At 44.2% G+C, this 18415-nt stretch overlaps 2 protein-coding genes across 2 annotated transcripts in view; both read left to right on the top strand.

Moving 5' to 3' along the window:
• Positions 1-3531, top strand: part of MTPN (myotrophin) — a 56965-nt gene extending 53434 nt beyond the window's left edge. The window contains exon 4 of the mRNA XM_041752277.1: positions 281-3531. Within this exon, the coding sequence (XP_041608211.1) occupies positions 281-367 (87 nt within the window). The 3' untranslated portion in view covers positions 368-3531. The remainder of the gene's footprint in view (positions 1-280) is intronic.
• On the top strand, positions 2133-3531 carry LUZP6 (leucine zipper protein 6). The gene is given in 4 exon segments (XM_041751057.1): positions 2133-2279; positions 2838-2930; positions 2933-2992; positions 2994-3531. Coding segments are annotated over 4 exon segments (408 nt in total). The 3' UTR covers positions 3102-3531.
• Positions 3532-18415: the final 14884 nt, after the last annotated feature.

Raw genomic sequence — 18415 nt, 5'->3', positions numbered from 1 at the left:
TGTGTGATAGTATAAATGAAAGGCAATCATTGCCCACATTATTGGCAAGTTGTATTTGTAGCTTACAGTTTCTAGTACCTGAAAAATAATCTGACATTTTTACAACTTAGTCTACAACCTTGCCAGATGTTTGGGGTCCTGTTTTTGTTTTCATCAGAAGGGATTCCATTAGTATAGGGATGATTGATTCTTGACATACACATTGGCCTGGGCAGGTGATGGAGTCTCCACGTTCATGGTGGACCCATTCAGTATTAACGGCTGTTTCCTCTCTTCCCAGGGTGCTGATAAGACCGTGAAAGGTCCAGATGGACTAACTGCCTTTGAAGCCACTGACAACCAGGCAATCAAAGCTCTTCTTCAGTGATGGACGGATGGGCTGACAGCTCTGGAAGAAGGGCTCTCCTGTGGCCTCACACTGCTGCCTGTCTGTCTGTCACTCTATCTGCCAGCTTCTTCAGCTAAATACTTTAAGAGGGGTGAGGGGAGAGAGAAATTCATAACAAATAAGACTACCAGAAAAAACAATGTTTGGGAAGAGAGGAAAACAGGGTGATCAGGCTTTTACTCGGATTCCTGATCAAGTCAGCCTCTTTTCCATTTCCAACAAAATCTACAGCTTATGCCCAAGGGAGAGCAAAGACAAAACCTACCAGTACCATTTGACCCTTTCAGCTCCCTAGCTAGTTTATTCATTAGATCGTGTCGAGGGTCTGATTCTACCAAGACCAACTCTCCGTGTGGGGTAGCCCTAACTGTGCAAGCAGCATTGGCTGCTGGGACCTAACTCCGGGTGCTGAGATAAGCAATCAGCTCTAGCCTTCTGCCTTAAGATGCACTCTACTGGGGGCCTCCTGGCGTAGTTAAGAGCGCTGCCCGTGGTCGGCGACCAAATCTTCCCTCAGCAAGTTTCAGCTTTTACGGAAGAGCTCAGTTAAGGTGAGGGGGGCACACTCCTACTAAATTGCTGGATGACTCAACTTTGGATTTCCTCTCCCCTTTCACATGGATTTCATGTATCTTTAGATAAAACTGACGAGTTTTATTTATAAAATCTGAAATTTTGGAAGCCTAAAGGAGAAATCATTCCAGTGTGCATATTTTTTTCTCCTCCGGATTCAGATGTTTATATAACATATAAACACTTTCAAACTCCTGCTGGTAGTAAAAGGGGATTTAAACATAGACTCATAGCCATAGCCTGTTAGTATCCCATAGAGAACAGTTGTCTTAGTACCTATGGATTTTCTTCATTTGCTCTTTGAATGGATTGATCTCGGTTATGTTTGGAGAATCAAGGAACATTCTTTGGAAATCCTCCCTCAGACCCACCTTGGATGCTAATTATTTACTGCACCAAAGCTATCACTGGGGTGAGATTTACGATCTGGACAAATTGAGCCCTGGCCCTTCAAAAATATGCTCATTACCAGGTTTCCCCAAGTTATTGGATAGGCTTCTGCTGAACATACGCCAGCCCACCTGCATAATATATTTTTGTTTCTTTTCTAAACCATGCATCACATTAAGTGTGACACTTTCAAAATGTATTCTGTGTTCTTAAAATATAGTGCCCTAAAATGGGTGTTATGACCTGCAGGAAATATTTAGATACACGTTCAAAATGTTTATTTCATGAGCAGTACGAGAAAACAGATACCCTTAAATTTGCTATCTTGCATTTAAAATATCGATTCCTTTGATTTGCCATCCATAAAAGCTTGCTAAAAATAGGGTTTTTCCTTAGCCAAATCACGCAATAATTGAATGTACCTCAAATTTTTAAAGGGGAGGGGGGTTGGGTTAGGGGCTTGTATTCAGATCATGGATAACAAAGAATTGATGATTTTTTAAGGCAATGTAGCATTCTAAAGCAGGGTTAAACTAGTATCAAAAATAATAGCCAGCTAATAACAAATCTTAATTGATCAGTTGCCGATTGGTTTATTAGGGTGTGGGTTTATGCGTGCGTGCCAGGGTGTGTGTGTGTGTGTGTGTGTGTGTGTGTGTGGTTCCCCCCATGAACCTTTTTTTTTAATCATGTGGCTTTTTGCTTACAACTAGCCTAACCCTGTAATTTTCCTGCATCCGAGAAAACAATCACAAACAAAATGATTTAAATACTTTGATATATGGCTAATTCTGCTGTCTTAATGCAGCTTATTAGAGTTGGATTAGAAGTCCGTAAACAGTACTTTATTACATCACTGAACAGAAACAGAGCTATCCTCATTGAAGACGGAGGGCACTTTATCAGTCTGTACGTTGGTAGCAACAAGGTGTTTTGATACGTTTGTTTTCACCTCTTGGCATAATGCTTTTGAAAAGGCTTGGATTTTACCCTCTATGGTTTTTACCTTTACTTTCAAACTGTTGTGTTGTATTTGGCTATTGCAGAAAGTGCACGGTCTTATCATTCCTAAACCTGGTCTGCTTTCTACAATCACCTGGTGTAAAAACCTCGTGATTCTTTGTACAGTTCATCCTGCTGTTCTTGTAATGCAGTAGAGGCTACTTCGCCTTCCCTCTTCTTTCTCAGCCATTTTGTAAGCCCCGTAATTATGGAGCGATTGCTTGAGAAAATAACATAAACATAGAATAGACTGGCCAAGATGGTTTACAAGTTCCTTTTTTTTTTTTTTTAAACTAGGTTATTTATAATGTATTTCTGAACCACTTGGCAGAGAAATTTCACAACACTTAATGTTCATTTTTTGAGTAAAAGAAGCTAAAAACATGTCTGCTTTTTGGTACTACATGCGTTTAGTGAAAGGTAAATAAGTTTTGTTCTCCACTGAATATTTAACATCTCAGAAAAAATCTTGCATGTTCTGTAGTTTTGTATTAAGTCAGTCATTTTGTATGCACTATATCAAGTAAAAACAGGTGGTTTACCTGTTTACGTTAGTATACTAACAAAGTCCCCCCGCCCCCCTTGCAGCTTCAGACTGGTATCTCTAGACTTAGAGTTCAAACACAGCACCTGAGGATACCCAAGTAGCTCTTCTATGCATAGTTCACCTTCTCCACCCAGTGGGGCACAGAGGAGAGTAGGTGGGTACAGTGTGTACAAGCTGCGAGTAAGGCCCTTTATTCATTGATTTCTTTCCCCCAATTAATGGATCTTTAATCTGTATGTACCTACTTTTTTTCTCTGAAAACTTCAACTGAGCTGCTCTTTACTTCCATGCAATATTGTATACTCGATTGTGTATAGAAGAAGCTGGTGAGAGTGCCCTCCTACATAAGCAATTGCAGTGTTTTGCATGCAAAATTTTAAGAATTTAAATCGTCCTGATTCTATTTTGTAAATGGAGAAAAACAATCATATCTTTCTAAGCAGTAATGGAGGAAGACTAGTGCTTTGTGCATTTTGATATATTTGAGTTTCATTTTTTCCATAATGTAATACTTTTGACACAATTGAGTTTCTCATATTATCCTAGTTCATGTACATCCGAATGCTAAATAATACTGTGTTTAAGTTTTGTGTTGCAAGAACAAATGGAATAAACTTGAATTGTGCTACAAGGAATGTGTCAGCAGCTTTTCCTCCCTCGGCTCTTGCGGCCTTCCTTTCCAAACCCTCTTCTCTACAGCTGTACCCATCCTGTGATTGACTCCAACTTTGGATTCAGCCAAATTTTCCCTCACACCCTACTTCTAGAAAAAAATAAATGAAAAGAAAATAAGACATAGGAAAGATTTAATTGAAATAAACTGTACTCTATTCGTCTGGAAGGTTTGTTTTTGTATTAGTCCCCCATTACAGATTGTTTTCACTTAGAAATGTTTAGTGATCCTGGTCTTCTAAACACAAGGGCTAGCTGACCAGCATATGCTGGAGCATTCAGATCGGAGTAGGTGTTAAGGAAAACAGGGTCACGGTCAGCCGCTCAGACCTCACATGTGCTCACTGAAGTTGCTGCACATCCGTGAGGTTCACATTTGCTAAACTTAACTTGATCATGCGTGCTTTTTGAGAGTGTACTTTTCAGAACAAATATTCTGATTTAAAATTAAATCACTTTGAACCTCAAAATCTGAACAAGATTATATGCAGTTTGATTCTATTGTAGTCTTGTCTACAACCTAGGACTTTTGTGTATTTTTCCTTTGAAATGGTCTGAATAAAAAAAAAACTACATGCAGATGCTCAATAGAATACAGCAAAAGCTATCGTTCGGAACCTTTGTGTTGCTGACTGAGGTTTAAGTGTGGGGTAGCATGTGGGTGTAGGTGTGAGAGTTGACAGGAGATTTTTTGATCGATGAAACTTTCATTTTAAGAATTGGGGTCTATCCGGGGCAGTGGCTCAGTCAGTAAGCATTTGACTCTTGACTTCCGCTCAGGTCAGCGTCTCAGGGTCCTGGGATAGAGCCCACATCCCGGCTCCATACTCCCATGGGGAGTCGGCTTGAGAGTCTCTCCCTTTGCCCTTTGCCACAGCTCACACACACTCTCTCTAAAGTAAATCTTAAAGATGTGAAGTCCATCAACGTGTTTAAATCTAGTTAAATATATGGTAAAGGGATCCAAGTAACTTCTATAATCCTTGAAGAACAGACCAGTATTAGTCAACAGAAGGCACACTTTTGGACAAAAAGAGCTTAGAGTTACTGTGAAAATCTTTTGCAATTAGATACCAACTATCCTAGCACCCTAATGCAACACAGGAGATTAGGTTAAGAATTTTTTTCCTGGGGATCCCTGGGTGGCTCACCGGTTTGGCACCTGCCTTTGGCCCAGGGCGCGATCCTGGAGTCCCGGGATCGAGTCCCGCGTCAGGCTCCCGGCATGGAGCCTGCTTCTCCCTCCTCCTGAATCTCTTTCTCTCTATGCCTATCATAAATAAATAAGTAAATCTTTAAAAAAAAAAAAAAATTTTTTTTTCCTTCTACAAAACCGGTGATTATCAAAATGTCCCTGGCCTAACTACATCACCGCTGCCTGAGGACTCAAAGTGCCCAGTCCAGGCTGACAATCCCAGCGTGGTGCCGAGCCCATCTGTCCATGTTGCAACAACCCTCCTAGGTGATTCTGACGCACACTGGAGTTTGAGGCCCTCTGTGAACGACCATAGGGAGTCTAAAACCCTGTAAATGGGAGGTCACCCAGGGCGGCTTCCTGGAGATGAAGTAAATGAAAGCCTTTAACATGAGAGCCACAGCAAAACCGTGGACACCCAAGGAAAACCTTAAGGTTCGAAGCTTTATAGAGTTATGCTCTGGGCAAAAGAAGTTAGGTTAAGAGGCAATAACAGCTCCAAAGATACAATGCTGGGGAGAATGACCCTTCATTTCCGGGGGTATGTTTCCCTGCAGGATGTCCCATCACCGGCTGTGGATAGTATTTCCACAGGAGCCCAGGGCTGGAGTCCGCACGGCCCAATTGCTTGAGCCCTCCCCAAGTCCTTTCCTTGAATCCCACACGGGTGAGGAGGCATGCAAGGAATTTGGGAAGATAGGTCATGAGTCTTCTATCTTGGGTTTGGCACATTGCACATCACTGGGATGGTTCCTGTCACTTCTTCAGCTATGTCTGCTCATTTCTGCCTGTCAGCCCTACAGCAAGAGATAGCTGGGGGGCCAGTTCCTGCTTCCTCACTCCCCCTGCCCTGGGAGTGTAGATCCTCCACTGCGGTAGGGAGGCCACTGGTTCCGGAACGGCCAATCCTCCTGTCATCTAACCGTGGTCTGTTGAGGATCACCTGCCCCTCCCAGATACTAACCAGATCATCACATATCAGCCACAGGGTATTTTTCTTCAAGGCTCTTTCTTCCTTGAAATAGCAATTAACCGATTGAGAACAAAATTTATCAGCAGCTTTTATAGCCACCTGCCACTTGGAAGACATTCACTGTATGTGTTCTGAGCTACTAATGTCAAATCATTAGGCAGCCAAATAGGAGACGGGCTTTGTTTTCAGTAAATCATGCCTAAAGAGTCGCCGTTGGGACCCCGGAGTGACACCTAAGTGTCACCGTACCCAAATGTTGGCCGAGTAGCCTTGTAAGTACTACTGGTGCTGCAACTCCAAATCAGCGAAGTAAAGACAAATGCCACAGTCACGATGCATCCATGCATCGAGGAATGCTGACCAGGGGTCAAATGCAGGTCACCGAGCCACTGTGGCATATACTAAAGCACAGCTATAAATAGAGCAGCAAAACAAAGGCTTGTCTGGCCACCCTAGCAACTTCTATGCATTCAGCAGCTGCAGCAACAAGGATAGTCTTATTTACACAGTTTGGATAGAATGAGGGGTCACACGTCTGGCAGCATCCACACGCATCTTGTCACACAAAGGAAAATAATGCATAGACAATTCCAGCTCACTGGGTGCTGTTTTGAGGGTACTACTAGATAAAATCTTTTTTAAAAAATGTTATTCATGAGAGACACGGAGAGAGAGAGAGAGAGAGAGAGACAGGCAGAGGGAGAAGCAGGCTCCATGCAGGGAGCCCGACGCGGGACTTGATCCCAGGACCCCGGGATCAAGCCCTGGGCCGAAGGTGGGCGCTCAACTGCTGAGCCACCCAAGGATCCCCAATAACTAAATCTTTTTTTTTTTTTTAAGGAAGAGATACTTCTCTAAGGTTTTACTAACGAATCTGAAGAAGTATCCGTACGTCCCTGCCTGGCCTCTACTACTGTTGCTTGCTTTCGCGCACACCCCCTGTGCCAGGCTACCAAGTCTGGCCCTGTCGCCACTGCTCGTGACTTGCTAGTTGGATCTGAATACTTGTAACAGCCTTGCAAGGACACAGATCTAGGCCAATTTTACCACTAAAATTTTTAATCAACATTTATCGCGTGCAAGTTTAGAGCTAGGCATCGTGCTGAGGACTTTGTACAGCATCACCTTATCCGATATTCACGATCACCAGCTTTAAAGGGGCGCCTAAGGAATGTTAGGTGACTTGCACACAGCCAGTAAATAACTCATGAACGGGAAAATTCAGCTCTGATTTTTAGTGCCCAAGCTCCTCCAAAGTAAGTGAAAAATAAAAGCTGTTCTCACCCAGACATCCAAAACCGATGCTCATGCGAATCTTTCCCCAGACCAGTGCTTCAATCTCTGGAGGAGGCTGCGTGGCCCTGGTGCAGTCTTTCTCAACCGTAGGTCTCCAGAACTTATTTCACATTACCGAAGTGTTGTAACATTTAACCACCATGTCTCCATTGACCCCGCCGCCCCCAGCCCTGGGCACCTGCCATTCTGCTCTCTGCTTCTAGGAGTCTACTTTAGATGCCACATGTCAGTGAGACCATGCAGTATTGTCCTTTGTTCACTTCGCGTGATGCTCTCAAGGTCTATCGATGTTGTTGCAAATGGCAGGAAACTTTTCGAAGCCTGAATTAATACGATGTCCTAGGTCTATAACCACATTCTCTGTATCCGTTTATGTATCGACACTTAGGAGGTTTCCCTATCTTGGCTCCGATTGAGTAATGCTGCGGTGAACATGGAGAGCACATCAGATCTCTTTATGATCTAGATTCCAATTCCTTTGGATATATACCCAGAAAAAAGGATCGCCGGTGTCCCAAGCACACTCTAAAGGCATACATCAGTTGTGTCTTCCCCCAGGGTCAGCTTTATTCAATCCTAAAGCAAGGTTAGCATAACTGTAAAACAGGTTCAGGTTCCCAAACTCAAGGACACACAACCAGGCTTCATGCCCATCGTACAAAGTCACACAACAGAGATGACACGGGGAGGGAGGCCTATGAAGTTAATGAAGCCAACTCAAAGTCATTCTGTGAGTGGGCAGTTGAGAGGAGGACTCGATCCAGTCCAGACCAGCTCTCAGCGCTGATGGCTCATTCTGTCCAAGCAGTGGAGCGTCTTTATTATGATGTGGGAGCAACTGCGGGGAGCCTTGAGTAGCAGCTGCCTTTTTAGTGCAGTCAGACATGGAAGTGTCCATGTTGAGAGTCCGACCATCTGACAATGTGTCATGTTTGCTGCAAAAGTCATCCCTTCTTAAGGGAGTTTGATCAGTCTTGGCCCTTTGTGGGCCTCTTCCGGTTCTCATGATTACCAGCTCTTGACTCTTCCGGGCCTTCTTGGTTTTGATGGTTACCAGTCCACGGTGCCATCAGCCTGTGAAGGTTCTGCTGATAACTGGTCTTAGCTGCCATGCCCTTGGCTGCCTACATCACTGCTAGACATGAACCGCTGCTTGCCATGAGTGATTCCATCTTGCTCTCTATGGCTGGATTAAATCTGAATTCTTGCTTAAATATTTTGAAGAACCACCACATTGTTTTCCACAGTGGCCACACTAATTTATATTCCCACCAACAGTGTAGAAAATTCCATCTTCTCTACTTCCTTATCAACATTTGTCCATTGTTTTTGTGTTTTTTTTTTAATGATAGTCAACTATATAGGAGCCAGTACTTCATGGCAGTTCAGATTTGCATTTCCCTGAGGATTAGTAATATCGAGCACCTTTTCATATCTCCGTTGGCCACTGGTAGGTCTTCTTGGAAAGAAAATTGAATTACTTGGTTTTATTGATATTGAGTTATAGGAGTTCATTACATATTTTGGATATTACTTGGTTTTATTGATATTGAGTTATAGGAGTTCATTACATATTTTGGATATTAACTCCTTATCAGATAAGTAGTCTACAGATATTTTCTCCCATTCTGTAGGTTGCTCTTTCATTCAGTTGACAACATCCTTCACTGTGCAGAAGCTTTTCATTTTGATGTAATCCCACTTTATTTTTGCTTATGTTGCTGTGCTTTTGGTGTCATATCAAAGAAATCATTTTCCGGTCTAACATCAGAAGGTTTTTCATGTTTCTGTCTAAGAGTTTTATTGTTTCAGGGTTTCCATTTAAGTCTTTAATCCATTTTCAGTTGATTTTTCTTTATAAGGGTCCAATTTCATTATTTTTCATGTGGATATCCAATTTTCTCAACACCTTTTACAGAGATTTTTTCCCATTGTATTCTTGGCTCCTTTGTCAAACATGAGTTGACACTATATGTGAGGGTTTATTTCTGGCTCCCTATTCTGCTCCATTGGTCCATAAGTTACTATGTCAATCAATACTTGTATTGCTGATTGCTATAGCTTTGCAATATTTGGTATTTGCAGTATCACAGGGAGTGTGATACTTCCCACTTTGTTATTACTCAAACTTGTTTTGGCTGTCCAGGGTCCTTGGTGGCTCCAAATCAATTTTAGGAGTATTTTCCTATTTCTATAAAAATATCTTTGGGATTTTGTTAAGGATTGAGTTGGATCTATGTATCGCTTTGAGAAGCATGATCCCCATTTTAACAATATTAATTCTTCCAGTCCACGAACATGAGATGTCCTTCCACTTGGATCATTTTTTTTCTGTCAATATTTTATAGGTTTTAGTAGACCACTCTGTTAAGTATCTTATTCCTTTTAATAGTACTGTAAATGGATTTGTTTTAATTTTCTTTTTGGGTAGTTGTTAGTGTGTAGAAATACAACTGACTTTTGTGTCCAAAGGACTTACTGAGTTTTAGTTCCAGCAACTTTAAGTTAAAATTACAAGTTCTTGTAACTGTACCACCACACGATGAACATGGAAACCATCCTATACCTATGCTCATCAAAAAATTACCATTTAAGGGAGTTAGGATTTCAGAATATTTTGATGTTTGTTTCACCATTTTTTTAACTGAGCATTTACTATGATCTGGGCACCATTCTATTTTATGTGGACCACTATGTTTAATCTTCATAGTAATCCTATAAGCAGGACTATCATCATCCCTATTTTCAGATGAGAAAATTGAAGCTCAGAGAAGCTAAGTAACATCACTATGGTCACACAGCCAGTGAGCAGTAGGGCCAGAGCTTCAACTCAGGCAGTCTGACTAAAGTTTGCACTCTGTACCTTCTTATTTTGCTCCTCCAACTTTCACTGAACCAACTCACGACATCTTAGTCTATGAACCCAGCTTTTACCAAGTTCTTAAAAAGATACTTAGAAAACATCGTATGGATTTAAGATTTCAAACAATCAAGTGGAAAATATTATGTAACATACATTTATTGATGACTTTTCATATTGAAATCAAGTTCTACAAAGATGACATTTAATTTTCAAGTTTGAGAAGCGGCAATACTTGAGTGTAACATACATTTTTTTCGGCAGTCTGAAAGATTAGGATACAGACCAAGAATCAGCAAGTCCAAAAAATTAAAATTAAAATAAAAGAATCAGCAAGTCCATAGGCCAAACCTAGCCCACCATCTGTTTCTGTAAATAAACTTTTATTGGCACCACAGCCATGCCCTATTCATTTATATATCATACACAGCTCCTCCCACACTTCAGTGGCAGAGCCAGTAGTTGCAAAGAGTATATGGCTTACAAAGCCTAAAATATTTACTCTCTGGTCCTTCACTGAAAATGTTTGCCAACTCCTGATATAGATGTTTAGGTGAGCTAGGTTGAGAAATGCCCTCTAGATTTGGCCAGGATCTAGTTATAGAGTGATTAGCAAAGTCATGAGACACTGTAATGCATTGGTTGACGCAAATGAAAAGTCAAAACCATAAATAACGCACCTCATAGCTGTAGGAGACTGTTCCAGTAACCATCCCCAGTGACTCATGCCTCCCAGTATGGATGCCCTAGTGTAACCCCGCTCTACGTGGACTCTTGAGCTTGGCCATGTGACTTGTTGGAGCCAAATGGGACAAATGTGAAACAAACAGAAGCTTAAACGGGTACTTCCTCATTGAGGTTTGCCCCCCTGGATCTCAGCATGAGAACGAGTACTCTTCAGGAGAGGCCACACCAAGAACACCACACATGTGACTGAGTCCATCTTGGGTCACCCACCCTCAGGCATATAAGTGACACCAGATGAGACCAGCAGAGAACACCACTAGCTAAAAACCCAGTCCAAACTGCAAAACTTCAAACAAACAGTGGTGATTTTAAGCCACTAGGTTCTGGGGGGGGGTGTTTTGCTTTATGCAGAATAGATAGTGGCCACAACACCCAGGCCTAAGACCATCAGTAGCCAGTGGCATCACCCAGGGAGGAGAAAACATGCCTGAAAATCAAAGGGGAAGTAATCATAACACGTAGGAAATACCAAATACCATGACGGACCTGAGAGTTCCTTTTCTTTCAAAGTCAAAGGAAAGGAAAGGAAAGAGAAAGAAAGAAAGAAAGAAAAGAAGAGAGAGAAGGGAAGGGAAGGGAAGGGAAGGGAAGGGAAGGGAAGGGAAGGGAAGAAAAAAAAAAGAAAAAAGAAAAGAAAAGAAAAGAAAAGAAAAGAAAGAAAAAAGAAAAAAGAAAAGCAGGCAGCCTGGGTGGCTCAGCGGTTTAGCGCCACCTTAGACCCAGGGCCTGATCCTGGACTCCCGGATCGAGTCCCATGTCAGGCTCCCTGGAGGGAGCCTGCTTCTCCCTCTGCCTTTGTCTCTGCCTCTCTCTCTCTGTCTCTCATGAATAAATAAATAAATAAAATCCTAAAATAAAATAAATTTTAAAAAAAGAAAAGTCTTTGGCTTCCTGTTTAGGAAAGGTTAGGTGCTGCTAAATAATAAACTCTCCTGTTTCTACAGCATCCTATCCCCTTCTGTCTTCCCAGACCAAAAAGGAATCTCTCACATCCTTGCAGGGTTTTCTTTTTCCCTCTGGGAGGAGTCAAAGCCTAATGAGGATTTACTGGCATGAGCCAAATACTTGGCATGTGCCAAGTTGGGGCTTTGAGGCAAAAAAAAAAAAAAAAAAAAAGGCAAGCTGTGGTTTAGTAGTGTGTGGGAAGGGGGAAGCAGGGGGGAGCAATTGTAAAGAGGGGGGCAGCACAGAACAAAGAGAAGCCACAGGGGCTGAGACCCTCCTGCACAGTTCAGGGTGAGCCAGCGCAGACTTCCTGCTGCAGACAAGGCAAGGAGGGCCCTAAGCACCGGCCAGCGGGGTGGGGCCCGAGGCCTGCACCACCTGCACCCCAGGCAGGAGTCTCCCACTCTTCAGACCTGCACTCCATGCAAGCGACGCTCTCCCAACCGGGACCTGGGGAATCACATCAAAGCAGCCTTCTTGGGGATCCATGCCCCGAGCCCCCACAAAACACCTCTGAAAGCTCCAGAAGTAAAAAAAAAAAAGAAAGAAAGAAAGAAAGAAAAAGAAAAAAAAAAAAGAAAGAAATGCATCTGGTGCAGGGACAAGAAGGGAAGGGGAAGTTGCAGGTCAGAAGGAGGGGAGACCTTGTCACACGGGACTAACAAAGGAAGCACAAGGTCCAACGACCAAAGCAATTGGGCCAGCTCAGCTCAGAATGAATTTTACCAAGGGAGGTAGTGAGGATGGTTCTGGGGGTGTGAGCCCAGTCAGTCCCCACACACGTGGAGCCTGCAGGTGTGTGGCCCTGTCGTGGGCACGCAGGCACGGCAGCGAACACCGCGACAGGCCTCCTGCCCACCCAGGCCTGCCATCCCCGGAGGGGAGGAAAACAATAGTAACCGAACCACCAAGTCTACTACTCAAATCACGACAGCTCCTGATGTGTGCTGGGAGGGAATACACAAGCTGGCTGGGTGCTGGAGGGGGGCCTCCTTGCTCCTGGGGGGCAAGCACCCAGTCTTGCTTTGGTCAGTGCCTATCCTGGGGCTTGTGCATTTGAATGAAGCATTTGGGCCTCAGGTAAGCAAAGTTCAAGGTGGTTGGACTTTTCCACATTTCACTTTGCAGTCTTGTGCTACACAGATGCTGGGGGCTAAGGCCCTGGGGGGGGGGGGTGCAGATGCCAGCAGCATGGAGTAGATGCTGAGCAGGCCTCTCCAGCGGTCTCCTGGCACCTGCTAGTCACGTTGCCTGCAGGGCGGGCCAGAGAGCCACGCTCCAGTGCCATCTCTGCACCAGGAGCCTCTGCTAAACTAGAGCCAGCAGCAACCCCCACCCTGAGTTCCGCTCTCGAGCTTTCTAGATCATCCCAGTGGGACCACCCAGGAGACAGAAGCCCAGCTTTCTCTGCAGGGAGCTCATGATCCTTCCCCCTCCTGGGGGAGGACCACCAGCGATTTGCTCGCTTTACAAAATAAGAACACGGTCCCTAGGCTTTATCACCCCAAGGAGGATGGGTTTCTAATATCTACTCCTCACACTAAGCAGAAAAGCACTGGAGATGGGCTTTTCACCTTTTTCTTATTCCTTCTTTTTTTTTAAATATACCATTACATAATCCTATACACCATCTCCTTTCAGTAGCTAGGAGTTTAAATCTTGTTTCATGTCACTATTAGCACTTCTTTTCATAATGATAATAATGAATAAAAACCCCAATTAAAACCTGGACGGACACCAGGCACCCCGTTGCCACAAGCAAATGAACTGTTCACTCCAAAGGGATCACTGTGGCTTGATGGTGCAGGGACGGGGGGGGGGGGGGGGGGGGGGGGACGGGACACACCTGTGGGTTGTATGACCCAGTGGATTATCTTTTAAAAATTTAAACTCCCTCATTTCAAAATATACAAAGGGTAGGACTTTAAATCTAATACCACTGGCCCAGAACTTTCATTTGATTGAATTTCACTTCCTGAGAAATTCACGACCAAGCGTTAAATACATGATTTAATATGCTTGCTAAATTATGGAGCGTTGAACAAAGGGAAAGTATCTATCTTTTTTTCCCCCTCTCGCCACATTTATTTATTTGGGTTAAAGATTGCCTTGGGCTTCCTGACATATGTTAAGAAAGAATTATGTTGGAGTTTTGTCGTGTCATGAATCAACTTGACAATCTTTTCTACCAAAACTTGCATCTTTACTTTTGGCGTCCCTCCCTTTGAAGTTGTCCTCTCTGTTAAGAAGAAATCGATGCTTTCATAAGCCTGTGGGCTACTTATGTCAAAGAGGAAGGTGGGTAGGCAGGTTCCAAATATAGGTTGATGAGCTACATGAGGTTGAACTCAGGCTGACCACTGTGGAGTAGCACTTCCTTTTTCCACACTGTGTTAGGTTCTTGCCTGCACTCACTGAGAGACATCAGTTCTGAGCCTTCAGATAAACTTGGACTCTAAGGTGAACTTGCCCGAGTTTCTTGTGCTCACATTTTGGCTGGGCTGCAACTGTTTCCCAGGATCCAAAAACACTTCTGACACCAATAACCAAGTCTCTTGTATCCCAAGATAAATCCACCCAGTGCAAATTGAATTAAAAGGTTCTCATTGCTCACTCTCCTTCTTCCCCCTGATGCTTCATTGGTCTAATAATATACAACGATGATCACCCAGGCCTCCACCAGCTAATGCAGCTGCGCAGGTGAGCCAGATTTAAACCAGATTGACCAGTGAGTCAAAGACACCTGTGGGTAATCAGGCAAGAAGAAAAGTGTGGAGGGCACGGATACCACACCAGTTGTGCAAGACGAAACGGTTATGAAACGATTCAAGATGTTAAAGGCAGACAATGTTCTGAGAAAGCAGTTGTGCTGAGTTTCAGGAGGTCTGAAGACATCCTGCTTCTAATCCCAACGGTGAGGCTTCCAAGAGTATGGAGGCATGAACAAGGAGACCATGGAGATAAGAGTTTTAGACCAACTGATATAGTCCTTCGGCATCCTGGCCCCTAAAGCACGTTTATCTCCTATTTGAGAATCAATCCAAAAAGCCCACCACACCATCGACACAACGTGCCCTGTGTTCATTTGTTACCACAGGAGTCTCGATGGTATTGGAGAGAGGTGTTACATGTAACCAGAACAGTTTCTAACATAGATGCTCAACATCAAAATGAGAACAAAAGCCAGGTCGGGGGTACGGGCAGTTAGGTCAAGGGCTCCAGGATCCCCCCGAGGGAATGACCCCCAAATCCACATCTTTCCTGAAACTTCATTTGAACTCTGAGTCATTCTCTCCAACTTTCTTCTGCATCCAAAACGAATAAACTCACCATCTTCACTGCCCTCCCACCTCCACAAAGAAAACATTGCTTGTCTTCCAAATATAATGTATATTAAATCCATTAACCGAACATATGCTACAACATCCTTGTTTTAATCACAGAGATTTGAAACCCAGTCAAACTTGCTGGATTACATGCTCTGTCTCATCCTCTCCTGCTGTCATGTCTTCTATTAAAATTCTCCATGGCCAAGCTGAACCCTCCGTCCCCACTACTGCCCCCTGTTATGGGTTAAATCATGTTTCCAAAAAGATATCTTGAGGTCCTAACCCCCACACCCCAGAATGTGACTTTCTTTGGAAATAGGATCGCAGATGCAATTAGTCCAGATGAGGTCATAGTAGAGTAAAAATGGACCCTTGATGTAATAGAGCTGGTGTCCTTGGACGGAGAGAATGTGAGGACCGAGGCAGACATGGGAGCGATGCAGCGCCAAGCCAGAGTGCCAAGGACAGATGGCCACCACCTGAAGCTCAGAAGAGGCAATGAGTCTCAGCACTGGGCCCCATAGATACCTCAATTTCTGACCTCCAGAGCCCTGAGGCAATAAATGTCCTTTGAGGGATCCAGTTTGTGAAACCTTGTTAGCCCTGGGAAACAAACACAACCTCCTTCCCTTCTGAAACCCCTCAATGGCTTCCTGTTCCCTCCTCATTTCAAGTTCTATTCTTTGGCCAGAATAAACTTTGGCTCCTGAGGCCTGCCCTTGTCCCGCCCATCCTCCCTTTACAAATGTACCTCCTCCCATCATTTCTTCATGACTTCTCTGAACTGCAATCTACGCCAACCTCTCCCATCTTCAGAGTCTTGCTACCCATGTTTCCACTAATACATCCTTTCCCTCTACCAAGTGTGTTTGTTTCTGCCTTCCCTATCAGTCCATGGCCCCTTGAGAGATGGGCTAGGACTCACTGTCTTTTGAATCTCCCCTGAGTACTCAAATACTCTAGAAGTGCTGGTCTAGTCATCTTGACACATGCTTTACCCTTGACCTGGAATGTTGGGTAGGCTCTGAGCCACAAGCCAGGGACCACTGGTTCACTCTTTGTGTCCCCAAGGCCTAGCACAGTAGCTGACATCTCATAGACTTTCAATAATTATTTTTTACTTAATCCATCTTAAAGATCAAACCTCAGGTGGACCTATTCCGGCTCCATCCCAGGTAGAAGGGACTCGCTAATGAAATACCTTGAAGTTCTTCAGACAAAAGTGGCTGAAGAGGGAGGAAATGCCATCCTTTTTCTCTGGTAACCTCACTAATAGGTCATTAAAAGGGCCCCAGCCTGGAGCCCCAGGAAGCCTTATTAGTTTCCACGACCCATCAGTGAGGGCAGCCTTCCTCCCGGGATCAGGCCTACTGTTTATTAATACATGACAGTGCTTGTTCTTACATCCCATTGTTACCTGTGTTTCCAGAGCCCTTTGAAAGCATGAATAAATGATAGCTGGCTGGTCTCCTTTCCCCAGGATTTTGTCAATGCCGAGAATCCGGACAGTTTTCCAAGACATGATTTGCCACTACAAATGCCAGGTGCTCCTGTCCTCTTCTATTTATAGAGATGCTTGATAATCCAAGGTGCCAACTCCTTCCAACAGAGACCGACTAATGCTGTCATAAGTCTGCAGGTCATAGAGCTGTGCCCTGGGCTTTGCAAAGAGCCCAAGCCTTGGCAGTGTAGAAGCCCCCTGCTCAGCAGGTGAGCCATTCAGAGTCCCAAGACTCCAGAGCCCGAGGGTTGCAGGGACCTCAGGGAGACTCCGGCAGGGGCAGAGCCCAGAGGAAGGTTATTGTTCCCATTCTGCTTGCCACTGCCCCTTCCCACCCCCACACCTCACTTCTACCCACATTTCCCAAGATATTTGAGTTAATCCCTCTGACAGTTATTCCCTTGGCCTGGACTTCGTCCCCCGAAATGCAAATCCCCCGGCCCTCCAGTGGATGCTTAAAGGATCAGGAGGGACAGGGGTACGGCAGGAGTCCCAACTTGGAAGGTAGTGAGAAGCCAAAGAAAGAAGGGGGTGTTTAGTATCCAGTTCCACATGTAAGGAGCTTGGGAGTCACCACTCTGTCCCGGCAACAAGGGAAAAGCTGAACAGACTAAAAAGCCGAACAACTCTTCTTGGGCTAAGGGGATCCCTGGGTGGCTCAGTGGTTTAGCACCTGCCTTCGGCCCAGGGGGTGATCCTGTGGTCCCGGGCTCGAGTCCCATATCAGGTTCCCAGCTTGGAGCCTACTTTTCCCTCTGCCTATGTCTCTGTCTCTGTCTCTCATGAATAAAAAACAAAAAACTCTTCTTGGGTTGGTTAGAGAAGTGAGGACACAGGGCAAACTGCCCCCCAGCCTGGAGAGGGAGACAAGTGAACGCAGAGTCATGATTTACCAGAGCAGAAACCTCTGTAGAACCCATGTTGCACAGGAAAACCTGAACTGTAACACACGAATGAGTGGGGACTCAGTGTGGACAAATCTGGGAATTGAAAGCTTCAGAGGGAATCCAGTCATGGGAAACCCCCCAAATGCTGTGAGATTTACCTTCAAGCTCAACCAGATACCCCACAGTACATACCTGAGGAAAAACTCTCTGGAGCTTCCAGCAGGACGGGGGAGCAAAAGAAACCATTACTAGGTACAGCAGGGCACACTGTTCTCAACAAGGCCTGCCCTCAGCTGAAATGAGTTAACCAGAGGCTAACATGCTGGGGTATTTCAGAGCCTAACTGACCTGGACTAGGGAAACACCCACCCCCAGCTGGCTCTAGCCATCTCTTCCCACCTAAGAGAAAAAACTAAGAAACGCTTGTAAAGCTCACAGTGCCGAGGCACAGGCTCACTAAAAGCCTGAGACTGTAGAACACTCCCCTTTCCCCACATCTCACCAACACATTACTAAAGACCTATTTATAGCCAGTCCCTCTCACTTGATCCATTATGTCCAGCTATCAAGAGAAAAATTACAAGGCACACCAAAAAAATGAAAAACTACCATTTAAATAGAGCAAACATCAGAACCAGTCAAGGCAGGGATGTTGGACTTGTCAGATTGTGAATTTAAAATAACTATGATTAATATGCTAAGGGCTCTAAAGGCACCTGAGTGGTTCAGTTGGTTAAGCGTCCAACTCTTAATTCCAGCTCAGGTCATGATCTCAGGGTTGTAGGTTCAAGCCCCGAGTCAGGCTTCAAGCTCAGTAAGGAGTCTGTTTCTCTCTCCCTCTGCCTCTCTCCTCGATTCACATATACATGCATTCTCTCTCTCTCTCTCTTTCTCAAAAATAAATAAAGCTTTAAAAATATATATATGCTAAGGGCTCTAATGGATAAAGTAGCATGCAGAAATCAATGGGCAATGTAAATCAAGACATGAATATCCTAAGAAAGAACCCCCCCCCCAAAAAAAAGAAAGCTAGATTAAAAAACACTGTAACAGAAATGAAGAATGGCTTTGATGAGTTCATTACCAGATTGGATGTGGCTGAGGAAAGAA

The sequence above is a fragment of the Vulpes lagopus genome, chromosome 4 (genome assembly GCF_018345385.1).
Source record: "Vulpes lagopus strain Blue_001 chromosome 4, ASM1834538v1, whole genome shotgun sequence".
In the NCBI taxonomy this organism is placed as follows: domain Eukaryota; kingdom Metazoa; phylum Chordata; class Mammalia; order Carnivora; family Canidae; genus Vulpes; species Vulpes lagopus.
Note: the sequence above shows the minus strand (reverse complement) of the source record. Positions and strands in the feature narration are given on the sequence as shown.